This window comes from Ornithodoros turicata, chromosome 4 (genome assembly GCF_037126465.1).
Source record: "Ornithodoros turicata isolate Travis chromosome 4, ASM3712646v1, whole genome shotgun sequence".
Lineage (NCBI taxonomy): Eukaryota > Metazoa > Arthropoda > Arachnida > Ixodida > Argasidae > Ornithodoros > Ornithodoros turicata.
The window spans coordinates 19,136,109-19,160,542 of record NC_088204.1 but is presented as its reverse complement, the minus strand read 5'-3'; the positions used below and the strand labels follow the sequence as shown (position 1 = coordinate 19,160,542).

General features: G+C 46.8%; 1 protein-coding gene and 1 long non-coding RNA gene across 2 annotated transcripts in view; one reads left to right on the top strand and one right to left on the bottom strand.

The window, feature by feature from the left end:
* The window catches only part of LOC135391252 (uncharacterized), a 79,039-nt gene extending 74,282 nt beyond the window's left edge, over positions 1-4,757 (top strand). The window contains exon 3 of the long non-coding RNA XR_010421897.1: positions 4,614-4,757. This is a non-coding gene — a long non-coding RNA (uncharacterized LOC135391252). The remainder of the gene's footprint in view (positions 1-4,613) is intronic.
* Positions 1,110-5,972, bottom strand: LOC135391250 (endothelin-converting enzyme 1-like). Its single transcript, XM_064621422.1, has 2 exons — positions 5,841-5,972; positions 1,110-3,193 (listed from the first exon to the last, which is right to left on the bottom strand). The coding sequence occupies exons 1-2, from the start codon at positions 5,904-5,906 to the stop codon at positions 1,193-1,195; spliced, it is 2,067 nt and encodes a 688-aa protein (XP_064477492.1). The 5' UTR covers positions 5,907-5,972; the 3' UTR covers positions 1,110-1,192.
* Between the last annotated feature and the right edge of the window lie 18,462 nt (positions 5,973-24,434).

The window sequence follows — 24,434 nt, the reverse complement described above, 5'->3', positions numbered from 1 at the left end:
ACCTGGTAAAATTTTGCTTATAGCTGGCAAGATATAAATTGGTCTATAGTTACTAATGATCGTAGGATTGCCTTTTTTTAGTACTGGAACAACTTTAGTTCGCTGTTGTACTGAGTTTTCAAGCAACAAGCGGTTAAACTACGCTGCCAACATAACCTGTCTGCTGCTTTACGAAAGGGATACAAAAGAATAGCAAAGCGCGAAGGAGGCCCGTCCGCGCGAGGTAACCACGCATACTCGTGGCCGGAGCAACATGGGAATAAAGTAGGGATGTGCACACCGAATCCGCCAATCCTATGCAGGGATTCGAGATTCAGGAATCCGAACGGCGAATCGAATCTTTCGAATCCACCGACTACGTTTGTTCGTTTCTTTTTCAAATCGGCGCCTCCGGAGTCCGCCGAAAGCCTCATTGACCGACGGGTGTTTTCTTGTTTTTGTTTACATTGCTGTGGACTGAGAGAGTTCGGGCAGGAACTGTTACATTACAAGTTTAAAAGTAATATGGTTTTGCTTGTGATTGTTGACCTAGCTTTATGGAAATAATTCAGACTCAATAATTCATGTATTGCTTATAGTCGATGAACAATACGTTAAATAAATTACTATATGGGTATATTTTCTCCTGAAACTGAACGATTTTCAGTAGAAGTTTCTTTTTCTTGGCTTTTTAAAATCTTTTTAAAGGAAGGATTCGAGATTCGTAAGATTCGTGGATTCGTAGAACCTTCCTTGGATTCGGAATCGGATTCGGATTCGCAAAAATTCTGGATTCGTCCCCATAAAGCCAGTCTGGACGAAGATTTGACAACTATGGAAACAAAACATTTAAGTATAACGCGCCCAAGGTCTTCCACTGAGCCGAGTGCTTAATCGGTTAATTAAGAGGGCTGCGAAGTGCCACAAATCAGGAAAAAGAACAGCATCATTCGGAACGTTGCAGGGTTGACTAGACTCGGTAGCGGAGCCAGAAAAATGGTATATGGGCGTCCCATGGGAACATTACGTGGAGAGGAAGACCAGTTTTCCCTACGAGTTCGGCTACGCCACTGGCCAGGAGTGTACTTAGACGCCATGCGTAGTCACATAAATATTTTGAAACAAAACAGTGCAACTTGCAAGGACGCCGTTTATTGAGATAATTCAGATCCGCGAGATTCTTTCGCAGACAAACCGAGCATTTAGGTACGCGTCACCAGAACTTGCACTTGTCCTCCGGATTCATGGGAGTCCCAACGGGGCATTGGAAGGCCTCTGCAAATTCCGTGGACTGTTGCAAGGCGTAGTTACAAGCCTCCTTGCTCCGAATGGAGTACACCTCATCCGCTCCGTCAAGCGAACAGGAGGCGAAGCAGTATGCCATGAAGAACAACGCCTCGCGACTGTACGACGTGAAATTAATCAACTTCTGCGGCCCGTAATTCGTCCTATGTTCCGTATTCTTCAGCGCGCGCAGGACGACGGGAAGTGCCACGGCCGACCACACGCTACGGCTGTCCGCTTTGTAACACCGTCTCCGCTCCAAGTATTCACTTGGCGACATCCATTGCTGTAGCTGAAGCCAGCTGTCGACAGCTACCCCGCTTCCGTCGAATGCCCGAGTTATGGTTTCCGCGTACACCGCTCCGAGGCCTGCAAGTTTGATGGCTTCTACGTAACTCGGGGCGAACATCGGTTCAAAGACCAATGTGGTGGGCAAAACGGCGCCATTCCTGTCGTAGATGTACCTCGATCCTGATGGGTAAGAGGTCACGGTGTACAGGTTGTACTTCTCGGAACTCGAAAGGTTCCACAATATCTGATTGCTTTCCATCCAACCTTTGACGAAGTTTTCTACTCTGATAGGAAAGTCGTTATAGAGATTGTCCAGTGTCGCGAATGGGCCCGTCAGTCCCTCGATCCAAGCAGAGTGAGTCATGCCAGCGAGTTTGCGGTTGGCTGCCCCCACGCTGGAATTGGACCACCCACTTTCCAGCAGGAGCTCTCGTGTAGCGTCCGAAACCTCCTTGAACAACGCGGTGGTCTTATTCAGGTAGTCATCCGTTAATACGGCCATAGTGTAATAAGCAGTCAGAGCATAGCCGTACACAGCCTCTACCCTGGCGCAGCAGTCGAGGCCCTTATTGCCTCGGAACGCAGCGTCCGAGAAGAAAGCGTCGCCAAAGAGTTCCACAATTTTCCAACCGATGTAGTTCAGAAGTTCGGAGCGATTCATCTTTAGAATGCCGTCAAGGGCTTCGAAGACCCGGATGTCCGTCACGAAGAATTTGTCGTTAAGTCCTATGTGGCCCTTCATGTCCGTGTCATCGCTCAAGTGGATATGGCTGTTCAGGAAGGTCAACCATGTCTCTGCGTTCACTTCGGTCGTAATGTTTTGTGCGGACTGGATCGTAAACAATGAATGCTGCTCACCGTGTAATTTTCTCTTTAACGCGGCCATCTTTCGTCCAACTTGCTTGGCTGTCTTCATCATTGACGCGGATTCCTTTCTGGTTATACTGAGTCCTAACATTTCCGCATGTCCACTAAGGTAGTCGTGGTAGTCATCCTTCATCTTCTGGTCAACGAAGTGATGGACGAGCTCACCTGGGTAAAAATATATTACCTTGGAGACGTTGGAGACGCGCAACGCTACTTTGAAGACGAACTCAGTCCTCCATCTTGCGGCGAGCTGTACGAGCGCCTCAAGCGGATGAGCCTGGAGGTCGGGTGGATGGGGCCACCTCAGACTCACCCCCTCCATTAGAAAGATGAGGTCGCCGATGTTTGAAGAGAAGTCTTCGATACTCTCCAAGCAGGCTTTCAGAAGCCTGGAAGCCTTCAGCGTTGCCCTGTTCATCCGGGACAACGCGTGACGTTCGGACCAGGAACGTACGCCGACCATGACGTACTCGTAGAGTGCCTGACCAACGGATTTCTGTCCATCCCTCGGAGGTTTCCAGGAGCCACAGACGTGATCGTAAAAGTTTGTGCAAGGGTCTACCTGCGCGGCGATGGATCTTTGCAGGTGGTAGGCATACAGTTGGCAGGCTGCATTGTCGCAGACGGAGGTTCTCCGGATCACTTTCTCTTTTCCGTAGTTGGACTCGATGGTCAAATAAACGATGTACAGGAAGAGGATGGTTGAGGCAAGCACTCCCACTTGCACTGGATGAGAACGGATAGGTGATGCCCTTGCTGGTCCCTCTTCATCCTGCGCGGAAGAGAGGGTCAATCACTTTGGTACCATGTCCACTTTCTGATCTCTGGATCTATATGTCCAAGCCACCAACTTTGCGAGGGGCTTAGATGAGTAGTCCGATTTCAGCGTCGCCACTCCCATTATTTTTATGTAGCAATACTGTACAGCTTCCTTCTGAAGGCCACGTACGAGTGTAGACAACACAGGTACGCAATAAATACGGAACTTTACGCACGGTACACAATATTCAAGTGAAGGGTTACGACGGACATTGTACATGCCCTCTAAATAGCCTCAATAGAAGGCGCAGTGACAACGCCATCTCGCAGTAAAGAGTATACTTGAGAACCTGAACCTTGAGAGCGTCTATTCTGGCATTGAACTCCCTGTATACTTATATTAGGCTCCCTGAACGTAGTTGTATTAGGCAATTCGTTCCGAAACAGATGCCTAGACAACTTGGGAACGGTAGTTCATGTTATCGCCGTTGGATGGCAACACAGTTCTTACCGTACCGTTCGTAGCGTTGCCTGATCCGTTTCGCGGTAGAGAACTATACGTACTCTGCGTTAACGTTCCGTGCGTTACGTAACGGTCTACTAAAACCCTCTAATGAGTCAACTTTCAGTTTTAGTAACCCGTTGATAACGTTGGTTGCGTCGAACCGCATCATCCGGAACCAATCAGTGGATAAGAATCTTGTGTCACCCATAGCTGCCATTGGACCTGATAGGCACGATAACCTTACCAACGGTTTGCTAAAACGGTCTAATATCAGAATATAACGCGCAGTCACCTGCAAACAATCGACACTGAGCAGAAGGGCCCTTACAGATCTCACTGATGAAAACTAAAACAAAAATTGGTCCTAATACAGAGCCCTGAGGCACACCGGATGCGACCTCCTCCCATTGAATATATTGTCCCTCGTCGTGACGCGGTGGTATCATAAAATTGATTAATTTTAAGAAGTATGACATCGTACACTCTAAATCTTTTCACACCTTTAAAGGTGTAACAACGTGCATGGGGCACGCCTTTTTAGGTGTAATTTTAGTAACATCATAATGGAGCACGGTTTCGCACCAATTTTCTTTACTTGAGTGTTGTCTGTCCTCCAAAAATTCTGTCTTGCAACATCTCAACATTGTTCAACAGTATTGTAGACACTTGCGCGTGCTCGATTATCGACAGCGATGCATATATGCATTAGCTCGTACCTACGATATCAAAGACATAATGAAAGCAAGATTTGCACTGACACTTCATCTTTAGTAATGCTTTCCAAATTTTGTAAAGTATCATCCTGGAGATGCAATGTTACGCCACCAGGTTGAATGTGCATAGCGCACACCTTTAAAGGTGTGAAAAAGTTTACAGTGTAGTACGCGCAATCGATCACGCGTCTGACAATATTGCTCCTCGATTTCAGTCTCCTCTCCACCAGCTGATCGCATGCTTCCAACGTGGGGCGGAGAGCGGATACCTGGAAGAAGCGCGCAACGTTGTTAGCTGGGACAGAACGCTAGAAAGAGCTCGCGGTGACGAGACCTATGTTCAATAAAGAATCCTAAACCATGAAGTTTCATGTGTTCTTTCGAAAATTCGTACTGAATCGCGACGTCGATTTACAATACCAAATAAAGTCAATATAAGTCGTATAAAAATATAAATAAATACAAAATATAATTTTTTTAGTCTGGAGTGGAACTGTATCGTTTAAAGCAGGCAGTGTGTGCTGAAGTTCGAAGGATTACTACAACGTAAGTATTAGTACGTCAAGAACGTCATAACATAAGTTAAGTATGCTGCTATGAAAAACGCAGTCTTCACAATTTCTGCATTCAGTCACTTAGGTATCAGTGGCCAGCCTTTCTCGACATCTGGTTCATATGAGGTGAATCAGATATACATAGCCATATTGGGGTACAGAATGTCTTCAGAATGTCTTCAGGGGCGTCAGAGGGGTGTAGTGATGCAATTAGTGAATATATTCATGCCAAATAAAATTCTCACTGAAAACTACCTGTAGTAATCATAATGATGATAAACATAGATAATACAGAAATATACATTACAAGAGAATATCGGGGACGCTATCCGATCCTTATGCATGAAAGGGTGGAGGCGGGGGACAGCTCGAGCACAAGGGACTGAGGCACACAAACACAAGCTCCAAGGTGTCCACAGGGAAGTGAAAGGCCGAAATATGAAATAAATAAATAAATAAATAAACGAAAAGAGAAACGCTGTCTGTCGCACGATTTCTTACGATGGTCACGCTCAGTGCGCAAAATATTAAGATTAGGTTCGAAGCCAGTTATTCATAATTGAATTTTATTGCAAGCGCTCGCTATTCTTAGCTTTGGTAGCTAATGCATACGCCACCGCGAAAGGATGTTAACATGTAGCTCGTTTTGCTTGTTTGACTCAGAACCTATACGACATGTGGCATCCATCTACAGCCGAATGCAAATGTAATCTCAAAAACAGTCAGGGGATCCAGAGTTCGTATGCCCGTTTAGCAAGGGAAGCATGGAACGGGTTTAAGTAGGGAAATATGGAATTCAGAAGGAGGGAGGACAACCTAATTTCTCGTAAGGCAGCGGCACACTGCTTCAGTAATGCGATATGGCCAAGATGGGAGACATATACGTACGCCTTCGTCAGACTGTACTTTGGGAGATTGAGCTCCTGGGGACGGTGTCAATTTCTTCCGAAACATGATGGTTCAGCAGACTAGGACGAACACTGCAAGGGAACATAAATATTGTGCACAGAAGCGATTATCTTCTTCTTCTTCTTCCACCACTAGGAACAGATTATGGCCAGTAGAATGCGCGCTCGAGCTGCGTGCTATAGGGTCTTCTTCTTCTTTTAACTGGGTGTTTGCTGGAGCTGTGTGGTGACTTCATATGTCGCCTGCATAAAAATAATAAGTTTAACTGGATTGTGGTGTATTGGAGCTAGGTGGCTCCTCTAAGGGCGCCTGCAGCTCCAGTTCTTACACGCTCCACTTCTCAATTTCTCCATTTCCAGCCCCATTTCTTGTAGGTGGTATAGGTGATATCCACAGAAAAGTCTTTAGCACGTGTCACTCTTGAGTGAATGACACGTGAGACTTTTGCTTTTGGTCTCATGTTTTTGAGTCCAGGTTTAGAAGCGGTGCAGTGCCGCTTTCTTTAAGAAAAACGAAGAGGGCTTTCTCCGCTTTCTTTTGCAATTTTGAGCAGGGCCATTTACCCAGCAGCTTACAAAAACTGAAGGGGCGCGAGTCGAGCTTGCTTAGGACAGCTTCCAGCCTTTCTCGGTGCTGTTTGAAGGCAGGCCATTGGATGATCACGTGGAGCGTATCTTCCCGCGTCTTAAGGGCAACCTCCATGGAGCGAATTTTTGCAACGAAGTTCGCGCGGCAGACTGCCACGCGCGTTCCGCCGCCAGTTGTTCGCCGGCACCAGCTCCATGGAGCGAAAAACCAGCGGACGGCGTCGGGAAGTCATGCTGTGATGTCACTGTTGCCAGGGTATAAGGTGAAAGCGTAGTGAAATCAATTGCTCGAAAAAGCGCATTCAATGTCACAAATTTTGCAACTAAATCCAGCATCTGTCTGAAAAGATGCGCCCAGTAACGTACCGAAAAGCATATTCACTACTGCGAAAAGAAAACATGTTTCTCGGCAGAGAATGCCTCACGTTCTAACGATGCAGTTGGCGTAACAGCGAGCAGACGACAGCATCCAGTTGCAAGAAGAGGACGACGACGATGATTCACGAGAGCAGACGACCACGTGCAGGCGATCTGGCGTAGATTCGTAGCGGAAGAAAACTTTGATTGGTTCATCTGCAGTTGACGCTTCCGGAATCGCGGACGCTGGGCGAAAATATCTGGCATGGGCAGATCGGCGGCGGACGCTCACATTTTTGACGCCTCGCGCAGGGCGTCCGACGCTGAGCGAAGTTCGCAGCTTTTTCGCTGTACATCCGCTCCATGGAGGTTGCCCTTTACATGTTGCGCATATTGGCGATGCTGATCTCCTCATTCGGTAAAGAGTCGCCTGAGTGTAGAGTTGTTGAGTTGTGTGGACGGCTGTTTGGATAGACCTATATGCTGATTTCTATGGATGATACCGTTGAGTTCCGGTTCGATGTGGGATAGGTAGTCGAACAGTCTGAGGTTTCTTTTCCACTGGTGTACCGATCGTTGTGCTGTCCGTTGTAGGATATATGATGTGGCGTCAGCTTTTGTGAAGGAATTCCACTGAGGGTTCTCTTTGCGAGCGCAGATGGAGGTAGCATTCAGGCACCCTCTTCTTCTTCTTAGCTAACTGGGCGGGAGTTGGACTTTGACGGTGACGGTGGTGGGCGGTGAAAGGGCTCAGAGGTGCACGGGCACCGTCACGATTGACGCCCTAGGGGAGTGTGCGCCCTGGGCCGACTTCTAAGGGAACTGTGCCGACATATGTCTGAAAACGTCTGAGGAAAACCCAGGAAAAACCGCAGACAGGACATCCGGCACCGGGATTCGAACCCGGGTACCTCCTAGTCTCGACGTGACATGGCCAGCACGCTAACCACTGAGCCACGCGAGCTGGTGGAACTTTGTGGCTGCCCAAAAGAGCGACTGCAGATCCAGCTGCAGATGTCTGCAGATGCAGCAGCAGCAGATGCAGCTGCCTGCAGCCCCTGATTTCTTGTGAGTCGCCAATATGGCAGTGACTATCATATGTGACACCCTGTAGTGAGCATCGCATGTACTATCGCGTCTTGTTTACAACATCTTGTTCTTTAGTAGCGGCTGGATATGCCGCTATTTTGCTATATATGCCGCTATTTGGTGTCCGTACGCCTTTTTGTGGCAATTTGGATATATGAAAATTGCCACAAAAAGGCGTACGCCCCCGTTTCTCTTCGAATCAGAAGCGATAACCGTGTCGTTCTTGGCAATGGTTGGCGCACAGCGTGCTATGCCGTGAAGTTCTGTTTTTAGAGTGGGCCTTCAGCATGCCGTGAAGCTCCGCTGTGGTGGAGGATATGTCGTGTGAGAGCCTGTATCCTTTGCCTGTGTTTTTAGCGACGAAGGCACTCGCTGATTTCCCTGCAGCAATTGAGCCATCAGTGCAGATCACTGTCTCCATAGGGAAGTTGTCTTGCAGGTGGTTGAGGGATGTTCTTAACACCGAGGCGTTTCCTTCCGCCTTTGTACTTATCCCTGGGATCTATGTGCAGATTTTCGGTTGCAAGAGAAGCCATTGTGGGTGTTCTTGTCGCAGAGTGTGGACTCTCTTCTTGGGAAGGGTTGTGTTTAACTCCAGAAGTGTCTTTGCGGTTTGGCTTTTGTAACGGGCTTGTACTTTTTTAGGTAGTTGATGATCCGTGTGCCTGGTGAGTAGCCCAATAATGTGCCGTTGTGTCTCTTGATACCGTAGAGCTTCAACTGGAGTTTGGCGTGCTTCTACCAGGACTATTGGCGTTCTGCCTGTTCTTGGTAGCCCGAGACAAATCCTGACGCTTTTTCCCAGTCAGTTGTTAAGCTTAGTTTCTTGTTTAGGAGTTATGCCATGAAGATGTGCCAGGCCCTCAGTGCCCTCAGGGCCATGTATTGAAAGGGAGTCTTGCCATTAATGCATATCCAGCCACTTCTTGAGGTATCTAGCCAATCACAGGTCGAAATAGTTCCCTATTATTGCCAGCTAGGCTACCCAGTGCTTATACCTCACCCTTTTGGCGAAACTGGATTTATTTGGATTGAAACGTATACCATGGCACCACTAGCGCGTGACCAGAACGACGGATTGTCTTCTTCTAACTGGTGTGGCGCACAGCCAAAGGCAATAGACGGATTAGACGACGGATTTTGCACCCACTTTTATCAAAGCCATCTGCATGGAGAGAGGCATGTTGGGAAGACACGGAAGTGTAGCAATGGTTGCTGGCAGAAGTGATTGGCCAGGAGGGCCGCAGAACCGCTTCGTAAAAGACGGCTGCCGGTATGGTGAACTTTTAAATTACGTAACGTAACCAGATGAATAAAAAAAAATGCGCAAAGATGTATGTATAAATGAAATTCAATGATATAACGTAAACTACTACGCAATTCAGGGGCGTCTTCCTTGCTCTTTTCTTGGGATCGCGGTCTTTACTAGGCCTATAGGCGTACGCCTCCCGTTTTCAACAAATCAGGAGCGAGAACTTGTCATTCGGGATGACGGTTGGCTAGGAGCGTGCTATCTGGTGAAACTCATTTTTAAGAGTGCACACTCCAAAAAACAAAACTTCACTGCAAAGCACGCTGTGCGCCAACTATTACTTGCCACGAATGATACTCTCTTAAAAATGAACTTTACCGCATAGCACGCTCCTAGCCAGCCATATAATCTCGAATGATATCGTTATCTGCCTCGATTTGTTGAAAACGGGAGGAGTACGCCTTTTTTCTGACACTTATGCTGTTCATAATTGTCACAAAAAGCCGTACGCCTCCCGTTTTCAACAAATCAGGGCAGATAATGATATCATTCGAGATTCTGGTTCGCTAGGAGCGTGCTCTGCGGTGAAGTTCATTAATAAGAGTGTAGGGTTATCGCTTCTGATTCGAAAAGAGGGGGGGGGGGGGGTCTTACGCCTTTGTATGGTAATCAAAATTGCCACAAAAAAGGCGACTGCCTCCCCCCCATCTCTTTATTGGATAGCCCTATCATTCGTGGCAATGGTTGGCGCACAGCGTGTTATGCGGTTGAAGTTCTGTCTTTAGAGTGTACCGGAAACAATTAGAGCGTGCGTAACTCAGAATCTTATCTGTTGATTGGGTGCGGTAGACGCGGTGGTGACGGTATACTTAAACTCTCTAATCAGTGCCACCAAATTACACGAACTTGTGACGAACGCCAACTCGAAACTGCACTCTTAGAAATGAACTTCACCGCATGGCACGCTCCTAACCAACCATCATCTTGAATGATATCGTTATCTGCCTTGATTTGTTGAAAAAGGGAGGCGTACGCCTTTTTTGTGACAATTATGAACACCACAAGTGTCACAAAAAAAGGTGTACGCCTCCCGTTTTTAACAAATCTGGGCAGATAACGTTATCATTCGAGATTATAGTTGGCCAGGAGCGTGCTGTGCGGCGAAGTTCATTTTTAAGAGTGTGAGCTCGGTGACGGATAACCTCTTTTCTCTTTCTCTCTCACTCTCGCTAAGAAGCAAAGGGAGGAGGTTAGGGGACAAGTGAAGCATGACAGATATATCTCAGGTGGAATGTAGACTGCGTTCCACGGTATCGTCGCCACGCCCGATGTCGCTCAACGAGACGCTATACCACTGTGCGGGAAAGGGAAACAAGTTCTCTTTCGTTCTTTTTCTTTTTGACGCGGAGTTGATGCGACTTGTTTCGCTTCAGCGCTGCGGAGTGATTTAGTGCAGTTGATCGACTTTCTGCTGGAATTTCACGCATATATTGGTTCACATTCCTCCACCTCTTTTTTTCCTGCATTTTCGGAAGCTCCCTTTCAGGTTTTGTGTCAGCAGCACGAATCGACTCGCGGGAAGAAATTGGTTGCGTAATAGAGTCAGCCACTGCGTGAAATGGCACCATTAAAGGTACTGTAAACTAGTGGACAAGCAAGGTATACTGGCGACGTGACTTGCGACTTTGTTGCTTGTAAATGCCATATCCATACGACCGACAACGCGCTCTAAATATTTTAAATTTGTTACGAAAAATTCGGCGTAGTGCAGCGCGGCGCGACGCCTGGTGTCAAACAACCCCCTGTGCAGCGGTCAACACTGCGGATAAGTATTTTTTGTCGCGATTTGGTTCTTTTGGTGACTATATTATGTCTTATCGTGTTTCCGCAAGAGTGCAGAAACCCCTGTTTAGTGCATTTTTTGCGATTTAAAATAAAAAAAATTAACGCAGCGCTGTTCGACGGAGGCGCCACCTCAACCAACCAACCCGTTCGCGGGCCGAGTCTTGCGTCTTCTTCTGATCGCGATGCGTAGCGTAGCGCGTAGCCAGCGCCAGCGTAGCTTACGCGAGCTATGCGAAGTGCTCATTTTAAATGTTCATTCTCGATGACAAAGCAGTAGTTGGTGCGCTCAAGGTACACAGTGCTGTGTTTCGGTCTGCGGAGACGCGTGACAAAAGCTAAGTTATCTTGTGTCACGTCGTACCAAGCTGAACAGCGAAGACGAGAATGGCCTCGATTACTGGGTATGGATTTGCAGTCCGACAATCGTGTGTGCTTGAAACACTTCACGTTGACTCACACAACGCCTGACTCACAACATCGACGCTTACGTGCATGCGGCCAATCGTTGTTGCAATGTGGCCATCAGTTGTCCTTCATGTTCTAATGTCATCGCTAAAGTCCTCTCGCAGTAACGAGCCCTAGCGGCGAACACTGGAGCTGCGGCGTGTGTGTGCAGAGTATACGCGCTGTTTGGAACTCCCGACGATTATTATTATCATTAAAGGGACACTAAAGTGCAAAACTTTCTTCATTCGCTTCTGACGACATCGATCATTAGGCGTGCAGGGGCACTTTAGTGACCTTGAAGTATATAGGGCTGTTCGAATAGAAATTTTAAAATCGAAGCGAATACGAAGCGAACACATTTACATAGCATGTATACACGGATGTGCACTATATGCAGCGCACGTACGTACATAGTATACGTACACACATGCAAATACACAGACACTCACATGAATTCCTCCCGTTCTGGCCTTTTTGGCCTTAGGAGTGCAGCTTCGGAACCATACGAGTGCTGTAATCGTATTTTTATTCGCGGCGTATTAATTTTTGCCGAATATCGCGACCGCTAAAAATCGCGAAAAGTCGTACTCGCGAATATAGCTTGACGTTTATCCCGCGAATTGAAACAGCCCTGGAATCGCGAACTTAAATACTCGCGTCGCAAATGACTGAATGCTCGTTTCGCGAAAATTAATGCATCGCGAATAAAAATACGTTTACAGTATACTATTCGGTTTGCAAAAGACGTGGAACTTCGATTCGAAATTTGAATAGAGGATTCGGCATTCGATGCGGAATTCGAATCGAATATGCAATTATGCGCTTCGGTATTCGAAAAATCTGAATATTTGCGGAGCCCTATACAGACTATTTTTATTCCTCTCTTATATTTTATTCCTCTCGTTTTTCGATGCACGCCATCAAGTGTTCTGGGAAGAATGAAGGAATAAAAAATACAGAACTCTATTAAGAACGTCTTCTAAAAAAAAAAAAGAACAGAGCAAACAACAACAACAACTTCATTTTGATGATGATGATTGGCGTGTTTCAAAGCCATAAGCGATTCGCGGCTACAACGTCGCCAGTTGGTCAAATTGAAATACAAGCTCGCGTGGCCGAGTGGATTTTCCCGGGTTCTCCTCAGACGCTGTCAGTCATATGCTGGTACGGTTCCCTTAGAAGTCGGCCCGGGACGCGCATTCCCCCAGAGCGTTAGTCGTGACGTTGCCCGCCTCTGTGAGACCGACAACGGTACCACCACCATCAAATTGAAATAAGTGAGAGAGAGAGAAAGAAAGAAGATAATTTGGACTACTCACAGATGAAGGTGAGTGAGTGTGGCGACATGCTGATGCACGTGCCGCAGTGTGGGACTGCGGATAATTTCGACCACCCGGGAGAGTCTTCACTTCGACGAAGAAGAAACGGTGATAACATCGATTCTCTATGGGGGCTTACACAACGTTGAGCTTCTCGTTGGATATCTCGACTTCATTCGTGTGCTTTCTTTTTTTCAACGATCGCTATCGCCGCCGCGGTATAAACCCTCTAAGGGTTTACTCACACGACGTCACTCTCAGGGGAGCGCCACAATCGCTAGCGCATTTAATTGCCGCCATAATGTATAGGTCCTGAGGCCCTGACTGTCCAGACCTTCACCCTTACCGTATATATACACCGCACTTCCGAAACATAACTTATATACACGGCGTTTCACTTAACGTGTCGCAAAAATATATTTAAAAATCTACTCGTCCGAGAATTATGGGGGTGAACGGTGTTCATCTTCCGCGAACTTTTGCTATGACATAGGAGCACTTTGATCAATTTTCAACTAGCCAATTTAACGTGTTTTTTTTTTTCCTTTTCCTTTCTTTTTTTTCTTTCTTCCAGAAACAGAAAGCGCATGTCGGATGCGCATGTGGATGCGCATGAAAGCGCATGAGGCGCAAATTGTCGTCCGCGCTCAGTTCTCCGTTAAATTCATGCAAGAAGCTGCGGAAGGAAACTGTGACCCCGCCCCTTCAGTTTCCTTTTCCATGTTTCTGCTGATAACGGCGAGCAGCACGGTTCAGATGCCACGGTTATCAGAGAGAATAAATAAATAACAGTTGATGAGGAAACAGGAAAAGGAGGGTCATGGGGTGATAGAATGGGGTAAATCCTACATGCGCTTTCTGTTTCTGGTATAAAAAAAGATGGAGAGAGAGAGAGAGAAAAAAAAAAGAAGAAGAAGAAGAAATCGTGACATCGGCTCGGCAATTTTTGAAGTTGAATTCAGAAAATTCAATTTCTCGCGGCTGAAAAATTGACCAATCATGACAAAAGTTCGCGGAAGCTAAACACTGCTCACCCCATAGTTTTCGGGCAAATAGATTTTAAAATATATTTTTGTACCCGCGTAGGCTACATACGTACAACGTCTTACGTATAAGTTCTCATACTTATAAATATATGAGTTCTTATATTGCGTGAATGTTATTTGTGCCATACCTAAGTAGTTTCCGTGTTTTCAACAATAATAGTCTTCCAAATAGCATATGCCCAGCGAACAAAAACCGAAACTTCGCGAGGCACCCAATGTCCGAAGCTATAGTGTCCTCTAGGGGTGTTGTGACGTCAGTGAATAAACTCTATAGCTTATCCGCCATATCACGCAATCTCATCCGTTGGTCAACAACCCTGGTGGTCAAGAAAAGAAGCGCGAGATGAAACGAACCGTTTATCGTCTCATTCCATCGTACATTCTCCGCGAGGGAGACATTCTCCAGCGCGGCCCCTCATACAGGGATAAGAGATGAAATTTGTTTTCATTTTGTTTCGTCTCTCACAGCAGCCCACCGTCGCTTAATTGGCCTATCCTTCGCAGCGGGAGAGACACACCGACTTTCGATTCGGCGTTTTTCTTTCCTCTTCATGGCCGTAATATGTAATGATAATTGTTTCTTCCTACTATTTGCTTCTTCATAAGACGTAATATCTGTCTCGGAAAAAGAAGGTTGCAGTGAAAGACTGCCGCACGCGATAAGCCCCCCCCCCCCCTGTTTTCCCCACATTTTCTGCAACTCCGTCCAACCATGTCTTTCTGTCTTCAACCTATCGACGAGGGAATCTCGTTAATGGCCTGTTATGTGTTAGGCACCTGTTACGCGAATACGATCTTAAAACAGAATTTCACCACACAGACATCTTCCCAGCCAACCATTATCCCCAATAACGTCATTGGCTCTCATTCGATGAAAGTGGGATGCGTACGTCTTTTTGTGACGCTTATGCAGTTACGTTAATTGTCACAAAAAGAGGTACGTCCCCGCGCTTTCAGGACTATGATGAGGTGTTCCAAAGGGGAGTAATCTTGGCCCCCCTCCTGTTTTCGGTATTTGTGAATGACTTGGCGTCACACATCCAGAACTGTAACATCTTATAACACACAATCCTAACCACACAATCTAAAAGCGGGGGGAGCGGGGGGGACTAAAAGCGGATGGTGGTGGTGGTGCACTCTTAAAAATGACCTTCCCCACATAGCACGCTCCTAGCCAACCATCATCCCGAATGACAACGTTCTCGCCCATGATTTGTTGAAAACGGGAGGAGGAGCCTATTTTGTGCCGTGCATAATGCACAAAATAGGCTCCTCCTCCCATTTTCAACAAATCATGGGCGGGAACGTTGTCATTCGTGATGATGGTTGGCTAGGAGCGTGCTATGTGGTGAAGGTCATTTTTAAGAGTGTGGTGATGGTGAAAGGGCTCGCCGTTATCGGCCTCACAGAGGTGGGCAACGTCACGACTGACGCCGGGGAATGTGCGTCCTGGGCCGACTTCTAAGGGAACTGTGCCGACATATGTCTGAAAACGTCTGACCCAGGAAGAACCCCAGACAGCACAGCCGGCAGCGGGATTCGAACCCGGGTACCTCCCAGAACTAAAAGCAGAGGGGGGGGGGGGGGTCGAGGTAGCTTGCCGTTGTTGGCCGCACAAGAGTGGGCATCGTCACGACTATAACCAACAAAAAGGAAAGGAAGAAGAAAGGTGAAGGGTTCAAGGTGATGTATGGGAAGGATGAATGACACTGATGAGACTGAAGTGCACTGTGGATGAGAGGTGCGCTGGAGGAGTCTTTGCACGAGGCCCTTTTCCCGGAGAAAACGGGCGAGGTTGCGAGTTTTGGTAGTTCGTTCTGCATAAGAACCTTCGGGGAAGAAGACATCCTCCAATATGGCTGACCTGGACTGTGAATGGTGGGTTTCCCGCATAGTATGTGGTTATGCGCGGCATTCTATTAAAACAGATCTTCGCCGCATAGCGCGCTACTAGTCAACCATCATCCCGAATGGCATCGTTCTCTCCCCTGAGTGGTTGAAAACGGGAGGCGTACGCCTTTCTGTCGTAATTAACGTAGCTCCATAAGTGTCACAAAGAGGCGTGCGCCTCCCGTTAACATCTCATGGGAGAGTAACGTTGTGTGGATGAGGCAATTAAACGTAGAAGGACAAACACAACACAAGTCTCACAATGCCCATTTAAGTACTTCAACTGAATGATGGCAGGCTTCAGAGGGTGCGGGTTCGAATCCCACTACTGGTGCCTTGTCTTCAACTGCCATCATCCAATTAAGGGGCGAGAACGATGCCATTCGGGATGATGGTTAGCTACACCCTTAGAAATGAACTTCACCACATGGCACGCTCTTAACCAACCATCACCCCGAATGACAACGTTCTCGCCCCTGAATTGTTGAAAACGGGAGGAGGAGCCTATTTTGTGCCATTATGCGCGGCACAAAATAGGCTCCTCCCCCCGTTTTCAACAAATCTAGGGCGAGAACGTTGTCATTCGGGGTGATGGTTGGCTAGGAGCGTGCTATGTGGTGAAGTTCATTTCTAAGAGTGTAGGAGCGTGCCATGCGGTTACAGGACAGGACGCACGATCCACCCCCCCCCCCCCCCACGATAGTTGTGAAGTTGCCCGCCTGAGCATGGCGGACTGCGGCAACCAGTTCCACTACCTCCACCACCTGTTTTAAGAGTGTAGACACAGAAAACCTGCTTAATGCCTCCTCTGATTCGCACGGAGACATATATAAAGTCAGCCAATCGCCGCACACCAGCCAAAACGTCAGCCAATCACCGAAGGCGATTTCGAAACACAAACTTTATGTGGCTACCAGTGCTTCTCTGAAGCGTGCTATGTGGTGAAGTTCATTTTTAAGACGCTTTCAGACATATGTCGGCACAGTTCCTTTAGAAGTTGGCCCAGGACGCACATTCCCCCAGGGCGTCTGTCGTGACATTGCCCACCTATGTGAGGCCGACAACGGCGAGCCCTTTGACGAGCACCGCCACTACCACCACCTCATTTTTAAGAGTGTAGGTGTTGTTGGGAGTACGCTTTCCTGTGACAAACAACCGCTTTCCTGTGCACAAGTGTCACAAAAAGGCGTACGTCTCCCGATTTTTAACAACTCGGGGGAAAGAACGATGTCATTCCGGACGATGGGTTGCTAGCAGCGTGTTATGCGCTGAAGTTCTGTTTTAAGCATGCAGTTCCATCTCCACCACCACCTCTTTTAAGAAATCGGCCCAAGACGCACCCTCACCCGTCACCCTAATAGTTCTGACGTTGCCCACTTGAAAGATGGAAGAAAGATGTTTCAACGTTCAATCTATTCGTTTGCATACAAAGAAGTTGCAACAAAAGTTTGCGTACAAAATAAAAATAAAGTTGTTGTTGTCTCTGTCAGTGTTCCGGTTTTGTTTATATTTAACGCAGGTATTAAAGACGAATAAGTCTAGTACTCGACGACAATGTCAATACAGAAAGAGAGGTCCTGATCAGCATGGTGATACGTTTCTCTTTCTAACTGCATAGTTTTCCCTCTGTTGAAGACAGGAGGGTGCGACACTTGGCGGCGTCGTGTTTAAAAACATGCTAAAAATCTACATTTTTTAATAAGCGTTATTATTTTAACTTTAGATATCCCCTTAAGATATCCTGTTTCTTTCCTTTTTTTTGGGGGGGGAGGCGCTAAGGGGGTAATTGGCGCGACACACGAGCCACTTTCTGAGCAATTTTGGGCCGCAGTCCTAAAGCGTCTTTTTCGGGTTACACCTCAATGGGTCGACGGAATTACTCACGCTCTCATTACAATCTCAAAAGGGAGTAATATGCATACAATGTACTCTTAAAACGAACCTTCACTACTGGTACAGAATGACACGCTCTTGATACAGAACTTCATGTAAAGGTGTCTTCATCAGCTTGCAGTCCCGAGTGGCTCGAGACTACCATCTCCATTTTTTTCTTTTAAAATCAATCAATCAATCAATCAGCTTGCACCGCATTGCGCTGCATTGACACCGAGAGGTAATTTCTTTATTCATCTATAGATCCTTCACTAAAATTGGGAGAACATTAGAGGAGGTGTGCCCGGACAGACAGGGTGGTGCACACATCCGGAATGGTATATGGGAGAAGAATAGATGCGAAGGCGGGAACACGTAGATCTCCTGGTGGGCGGTTGCGGTAACTACTCTGGAGACCGGACGTGATTGGAATGTAGTTGTGACACGTGAAGGAACAAAGAAAAAGAAAGGCGGCAAATTGGGCTCTGCGACGGGTGCTTGTATATATGGACAGCTAAGAACACTGCCTGCCTGCCTTGAACTGCTGCTTTGCTTTTCTATGCTTTTCTTCTTTTTATACGTTTGTGATTATCTAGTACGTGTCCCATATACCTTCATATCAGAGGCGAAAACCACCAACGGTAGTGGCTTTGCTTTGACTGACTTTTTGGGACTCAAGCCCTTCGACTTTGGTCGACTTTGGAAATGAAAGAAAAATATGGACATGTTAGTCCCGTCCCGACCCAGTCAGGACTGGCTACTGGCTCTTTTTACCTTCATTCCCTACACTTCATGTCAATGAAGTGTACACTTAATGTCAAAAGGGAGATGGTGCAGGCAAGCTGGTATGAACTCGTGCTGAAGGGCACCGGAAGACACGGTCAAACAAGGACGGACAACAACTTATAAACAAATGAGATAATTTGTTGTCCGTCCTTGTTTGACCGTGTCTCTCGGATGACCTTCGCCATGAAATGTAATGTTAGCTTTTGCTAGAGTTTTTATTTTTTATTTTTTTGTTTGTTATACCCAATGTTTAATTTCTGTTGTTGTAAATAGCGTGTGTTTGGGACCCCCTAATAGGCTACACCTATAATCCTACATTAAGTACAGTATTAATGTACGGTATTAATAAAAATCTGAAATTGAAAAATTTCTTCCTGTCCTGTACTCTCACATTGTCGTCTTTTTTTTTTTTTCGGTGTCATTAACAATATACAATTCATTTGACCGAACGCAGAAAATGACTCAGTATGAATTGGTTGGTTAATTCAGGTCGCCCAACGTAGTCTTCAAGGGTGCTTCAGTTTCCACCGGATATCTGTATACCGTATTTACGCACATCATTAAGGCACCCCGAACTTTGGCGCCCAAAGGTTTGTACGGAGATGCCGACTCGGATGCCGAAACTAGCACGCCCCTCTATCGCGATGTGTCCTTGGGTAAAAGTACCTCAATTATGCGAGTAAATACGGCAGTACCCCTTTTTCATATGTTCAAGGCGTGCCCCTGTGGACGGGGCCTTTTCACTGCCCCATGTGCCATGAATGAAACATTCTCAAATGCCCTAAAGACTGACACCCCACTTCAAGCACGTGATACCCAACTCGTCTATTGCTCATGCGCGCAGCACCTGTGTAGTGCTATTTTCTGTCCGAAGTCACTTGGAAGTAACTCGTTCTTTTTTTTAAGTAACTACGTAATTGCGAGTTACATTTCAGGCTTCTCGATCTATGCTCCCAAGAAACCAGATACCCGCGTAAAATAGCGAGATAGGCAAAATGTGGGAATTAGGTAAATTATGTAAAAAAATTGAGGAGGAAATAAAGAACAAGGGAAAGGTGTACATTAATTGGCGCACGTTTGTGCGTGGTGCGCGCGATGCCACCGCGCTCCTCCGACAGGCAGAGCCACCTGGAGGTTGCAAAACGAAGCCTCCGACTAAAGCTACGCGCCACGCCTTTTTCGCCTGGCGCGCCACCCTCCTCTGCGGCGGCGCCGCCGCCAGTTGTGCTGGCACCAGAGCGTCGAACCGAAACGGTTTTCGGTTTTTCGGTTTCTTTCGGGTTCGGGTAAGGTTCGGTTCCGGTTCAGCTCCGGAGTTCACATATATGGGTTCGATTAACCGGTTCGGAACCGGTTCGAGGTTGTAATATGCTACAAAATTATATAGGTAGCCACTAAAAATGACCCCCTTTCATCTCTTCTCCGAGCAACGTGCCGCCAATCTACACTCTTAAAAATGAACTTCACCGCATAGCACGGTCCTAGCCAACCATCATCTCGAATGATATCGTCGTCTGCCCTGATTTGTTGAAAACGGGAGGCGTACGCCTTTTTTGTGACAATTGTGAACAGCATAAGTGTCACAAAAAAGGCGTGCGCCTCCCGTTTTCAACATAGGCTTAATCGCTTCATCGTCGTTATGGTCGTTACAAGCTAACGAATGGCGGGAAATTCAAAAAGACGGGCGGGAAATTTGAAAAGGTGGGCACGTGATAAAACACGTGCACGGCGCTCTTCGCGCGATACGTGAAGCCGTGGTACACGTCGCGCGCAATGTGTCACGTGCCCACCTTTTTGAATTTCCCGCCACTCGTTAGCTTGTAACGACCGTAACGACGATGAAGCGATTAAGCCCCCAGGGCTGATAACGTTATCATTCGAGATTATGGTTGGCTAGGAGCGTGCCATGCGGTGAAGTTCATTTCTAAGAGTGTAGGCAGGCAAACCGCACGAATCCCCACGTCCCCCCCCCCCCCTCCAAGGATATGATTTAAATTGCGAAAAGCAAAAATAAAAAAACGATATGCCTAGATTATAACGGTAACACGCCATCTGGAGGTGGAACGTATTTTTATGTAGCATCTTCATATGACAAATGAACAAATCACTATTGCTCAAGTGAACTTACAACGCCCCATCGAAGACTCAAGACTTGCCTTCTTGGGCGTCACTTGGTTGATGCACTAACATACAGGGTGTCCCAGAAAACGTGTCATTGAATTATAATTAAAAAACTACGCCACCTAGAATCATGCGGTCAACAGCATCTGTTCTTATTGGGTTTTTGCCACCTCCTAATGTGAATGTCATGTACTCCAAGTTTAATTATGTAAATATTTGCGAACTGAACTCGGAAATTTGCCAAGTAAAGGTCACTTTTTTACCCCACCAATATGAAGAGCGTGCCGAATTCACTTAGGTTCATGATAATTCACAGTGATACTCACGAGCTATCCCATCGAAAAAAAATGGCCGAATATCATGCTTTTCGGGGCACCGGACCATAGCGCGCGATGACTTTTTGAGCGCAATCGCTCGCAGTGCGACGAAAGGAGGTTCCGAAGCCAGTCCACAGAGTGATAGTAGAAAAAGTAACAGTTCCTAAAATTGGGAGAGGGAAAGCATTATCCCAGCGAAAGTCGGACGTGATAAGCCGTGCCTGTTTTATCTCTCTCTGCGATGTCGGGGAAGGCTGGGTTTCCAACCTCCTTTCGTCGGACTGACAAAGATTGCGCTGAAAAATTCGTCGTGCGCTATTCTGTGCGACCTCCGTAGAGCATGATGTTCGGTTATTTTTTCCGATGGGATAGCTTCTGAATATCCCTGTCAATTATCATTAATTTGACTAAATTAGACACGCTCTTCACATTGGTGGGGTAAAAAAGTGACCTTTACTAGGCAAATTTCCGACTTAAGCTCGCAAAAATTTACATAATTAAATTTACGTTACACGACATTCACACGAGGAGGTGGCAAAAACCCAGTAAGAACAAATGCCATTGACCGCATGACTCTAGGTGGTGTAGTTTTTTTATTATATTTCAATGACACGTTTTCTGGGACACCCTGTATACAGTGCGGCTTTATCACCATAATGACAAGCACTTGCCAATGGCGATAAAGCTGTTTGTGGTTTTATAAAAATGAATTATTTCTACCTAGTCATCCTTCTGGAGATACTACACGGTAATGTAATGATTACGGATTGCGCATTTCGCTACAGAAGGCCTCATGCAATGGCAATGATACACTCTAAAAACAGAGCTTCACCGCATAGCACGCTGTACTCCAACCATTGCAACGAATGATATGGTTATCGCTTCTGATTCGAGGAGATAGAGGGGCGTACGCCTTTTTGTGGCAATTTGGATATATGGTAATTGCCACAAAAAGGCGTACGCCTCCCTCTCTCCTCGAATCAAAAGCGATAACCCTATCATTCGTGGCAATGGTTGGCGCACAGCGTGCTATGCGGTGAAGCTCTGTTTTTAGAGTATACCCAAGTTAACAGCAGCCCACTTTCGTCCCGCGCGAAATAGCTTTATCACCATTGGCAAGTGATTGTCATTATGGCGATAGAGGCGCACAGTCTGGCCCATCCAATGACACGACCGCGATCCTGTTTACCAGTTTAGTAGAGAACGAGAAGATATATCAAAATTCAAACCCTTGCGGCTGTTCCTTATCTTGGGGCTCCCCCCGCCACCAATGCAGGCGGATGAACACGAATTTGAGCGCAGGAAGGTTGAGCGAAAGAGCGCATTCCTGCACCGCTCCGCTCAAGAAATTTGAAACTGAAATCAGTTAATTACTCGAAAAAATCATTAAAAGTCGAAGCTATTTTTACTGGTTTGGCACTGTCTCTGAGTAACCATTGCTACGGCACAGGTACCAAAGCCCGGCGATGTAAAACAAGAAAGTCAGGATGTTTATTTAATTAACGAGCGCATGCAAATGAGAAACTGAGCGGCCAGCTTGTGGCCAGCACATCAAATATGCTAGAAAAAAAAAAGTTTCCCGATAGGTGGGGCCGTTTTCGAATTATTCAGGGGATTTTCGTGAAACACCCCGTATATGTATAGTTGGAGGTACTTCACTCACCGAAACTTGCATTCACCTCCGTGTACTTCCTTTCGCCTTCTTTGCGTCTGCGTTCTGACAGACTGGCACAACTTCGGCCAGCATCTACACCTCTAAAATCGAAACTATAGAAGTACGCCACGCCGCAGCCGCCGCTGTTGGCGCCGGGGCACTTCCAAGTTGCAAGTGGAAGGACTGAACTGCTGTGACAGGCGAGTCACGGCACACTTGAAGCAGCAGTGCAGTGCAGCCTTATTGAACATAATGGTTCTTTGGCTACGTTTTTAATGTTCCACATGATGTTGTTACAATGCACTGCTGCTGCAAACTTTTTCACAAAAAAGTTCGCCATAGTATGCGTATATGGATATGCGCCACCGTGGTATGCGCTCAACCGCTCATCTCGCGCATCCAGACGCCGCCAAACGCCGTCACGCCATGTGACGGCCGCCGCCGCCGCTGCCAGCGTCGGCGGCGCGAAATTGAATACAGTATGAGAAGAAGGAGGTCGAACAGGCCGAGTATCTTGACCAGGAGCGTGGGTGCCATGAAGTTTGTGTTGTGTTTTCCAATTTGGGTCTTTCCACCTCTACCTGAGAAGCGTCATCATGACGTTGGTAGACACATATCTAGAGCTACCTGCGCCCATGGCAACATGGTTAACATGATGTCCTTGGGGATGCGTTTTCGTGTGGTCCGCACTAGGTTTCACACTACAACCTCTCTAATGGCGGGTGCTTTAGATCATCTATGAATGTGCCAGGTTGAGTACCTGACCTGGCACATTCACAACCCGACGACATAATGGCGCCCCTGTTCACCTGGCGCCCATGGCACCTGTCCACACCTGCCACACCCTAGATACGCCACTGGCACACCGAAACCAAAACAGATCGGAAGGGGAGAGCTGCATGGGTTCCACGAATGGGCATTTGTTCGCTGCCCCTACACTCTTAGAAATGAACTTCACCACATAGCACGCTCCTAGCCAACCATCATCCCGAATGACAACGTTCCCGCCCCTGATTTGCTGAAAACGGGAGGAGGAGCCTATTTTATGCCATTATGCACGGCACAAAACAGGCTCCTCCTCCCGTTTTCAACAAATCAGGGGCGAGAACGTTGTCATTCGGGATGATGGTTGGCTAGGAGAGTGCTATGTGGTGAAGTTCATTTTTAAGAGTCCCCCTATTGAAAGAAAAGTAGGACTGAAGGTCGCGTTCTTTTCAGAGACCATCGTAATCCCTTCAAGACGGTGGCTTTCGGGCGCGACCTTGTTCGCCACTAGCTTTGAACGTAGTTTTACTCTACCAAACTCGTGGCGCTGTCGAACATTATGACGTCATTTGTTTACAAACAGCATTTCGATTGCATTTCCGCATAAGTTCCCGACGTACGGGAGCCCTGGTAGGGTCGATTCCGAAACCAGCAGCCTAGGTAGTGAGCGCTTTACGTTTGTACACACACAAAAAATATACAGTGTACGAGCTAAACGGTAACTCAGCGAACGAGGAAAAATTAACAAGGTCCTTTTTTTCTTTTGCCCTTGCTACTTTTTTGCTTGCTACTACCTGCTACTACCTTGCTACTCTTTTTCCCTTGCTACTAAAAAAAAACGCCGGGTGCGTTTTTTTGTTGTTGTTGTTTTATTTTTCATTTATTTTTTTGGCTTCGTATCCAACATCGCGAGAGTCCGCGATATTACGCTGTCCTCGCAATATATGAAAATGTCAACTAGGCGTAATTTATCTACGTATTCCCCGATTATTCTGGGCACGTTATACCAGACTGTGCACAGCTATTTTTTCGAAGGTAAATAGAAATGGAAAGATGGGTGGGGTGGGGGTGGGGGAGAGTTCTGGAGTCAGAAGGAGATAGAACAAGGAGGTTCCACAAAAATAAACCTGAACGGGAAAGCTGTACACTTGACTTGACTTGACTACACCATATTTCACAGCAAATATTTTGGGTTTGAACGGCCGTACTGCCAATAAAAAATCAGT

Bases quoted from the DNA above. Each gene is read 5' to 3' on its own strand.
- LOC135391250 (XM_064621422.1), bottom strand. From the start codon at position 5,906: ATGTTTCGGAAGAAATTGACACCGTCCCCAGGAGCTCAATCTCCCAAA. The intron at 3,194-5,840 runs GTACGTATATGT...TCTTCCGCGCAG, and splicing joins AAGTACAGTCTGACGAAGGC to GATGAAGAGGGACCAGCAAG.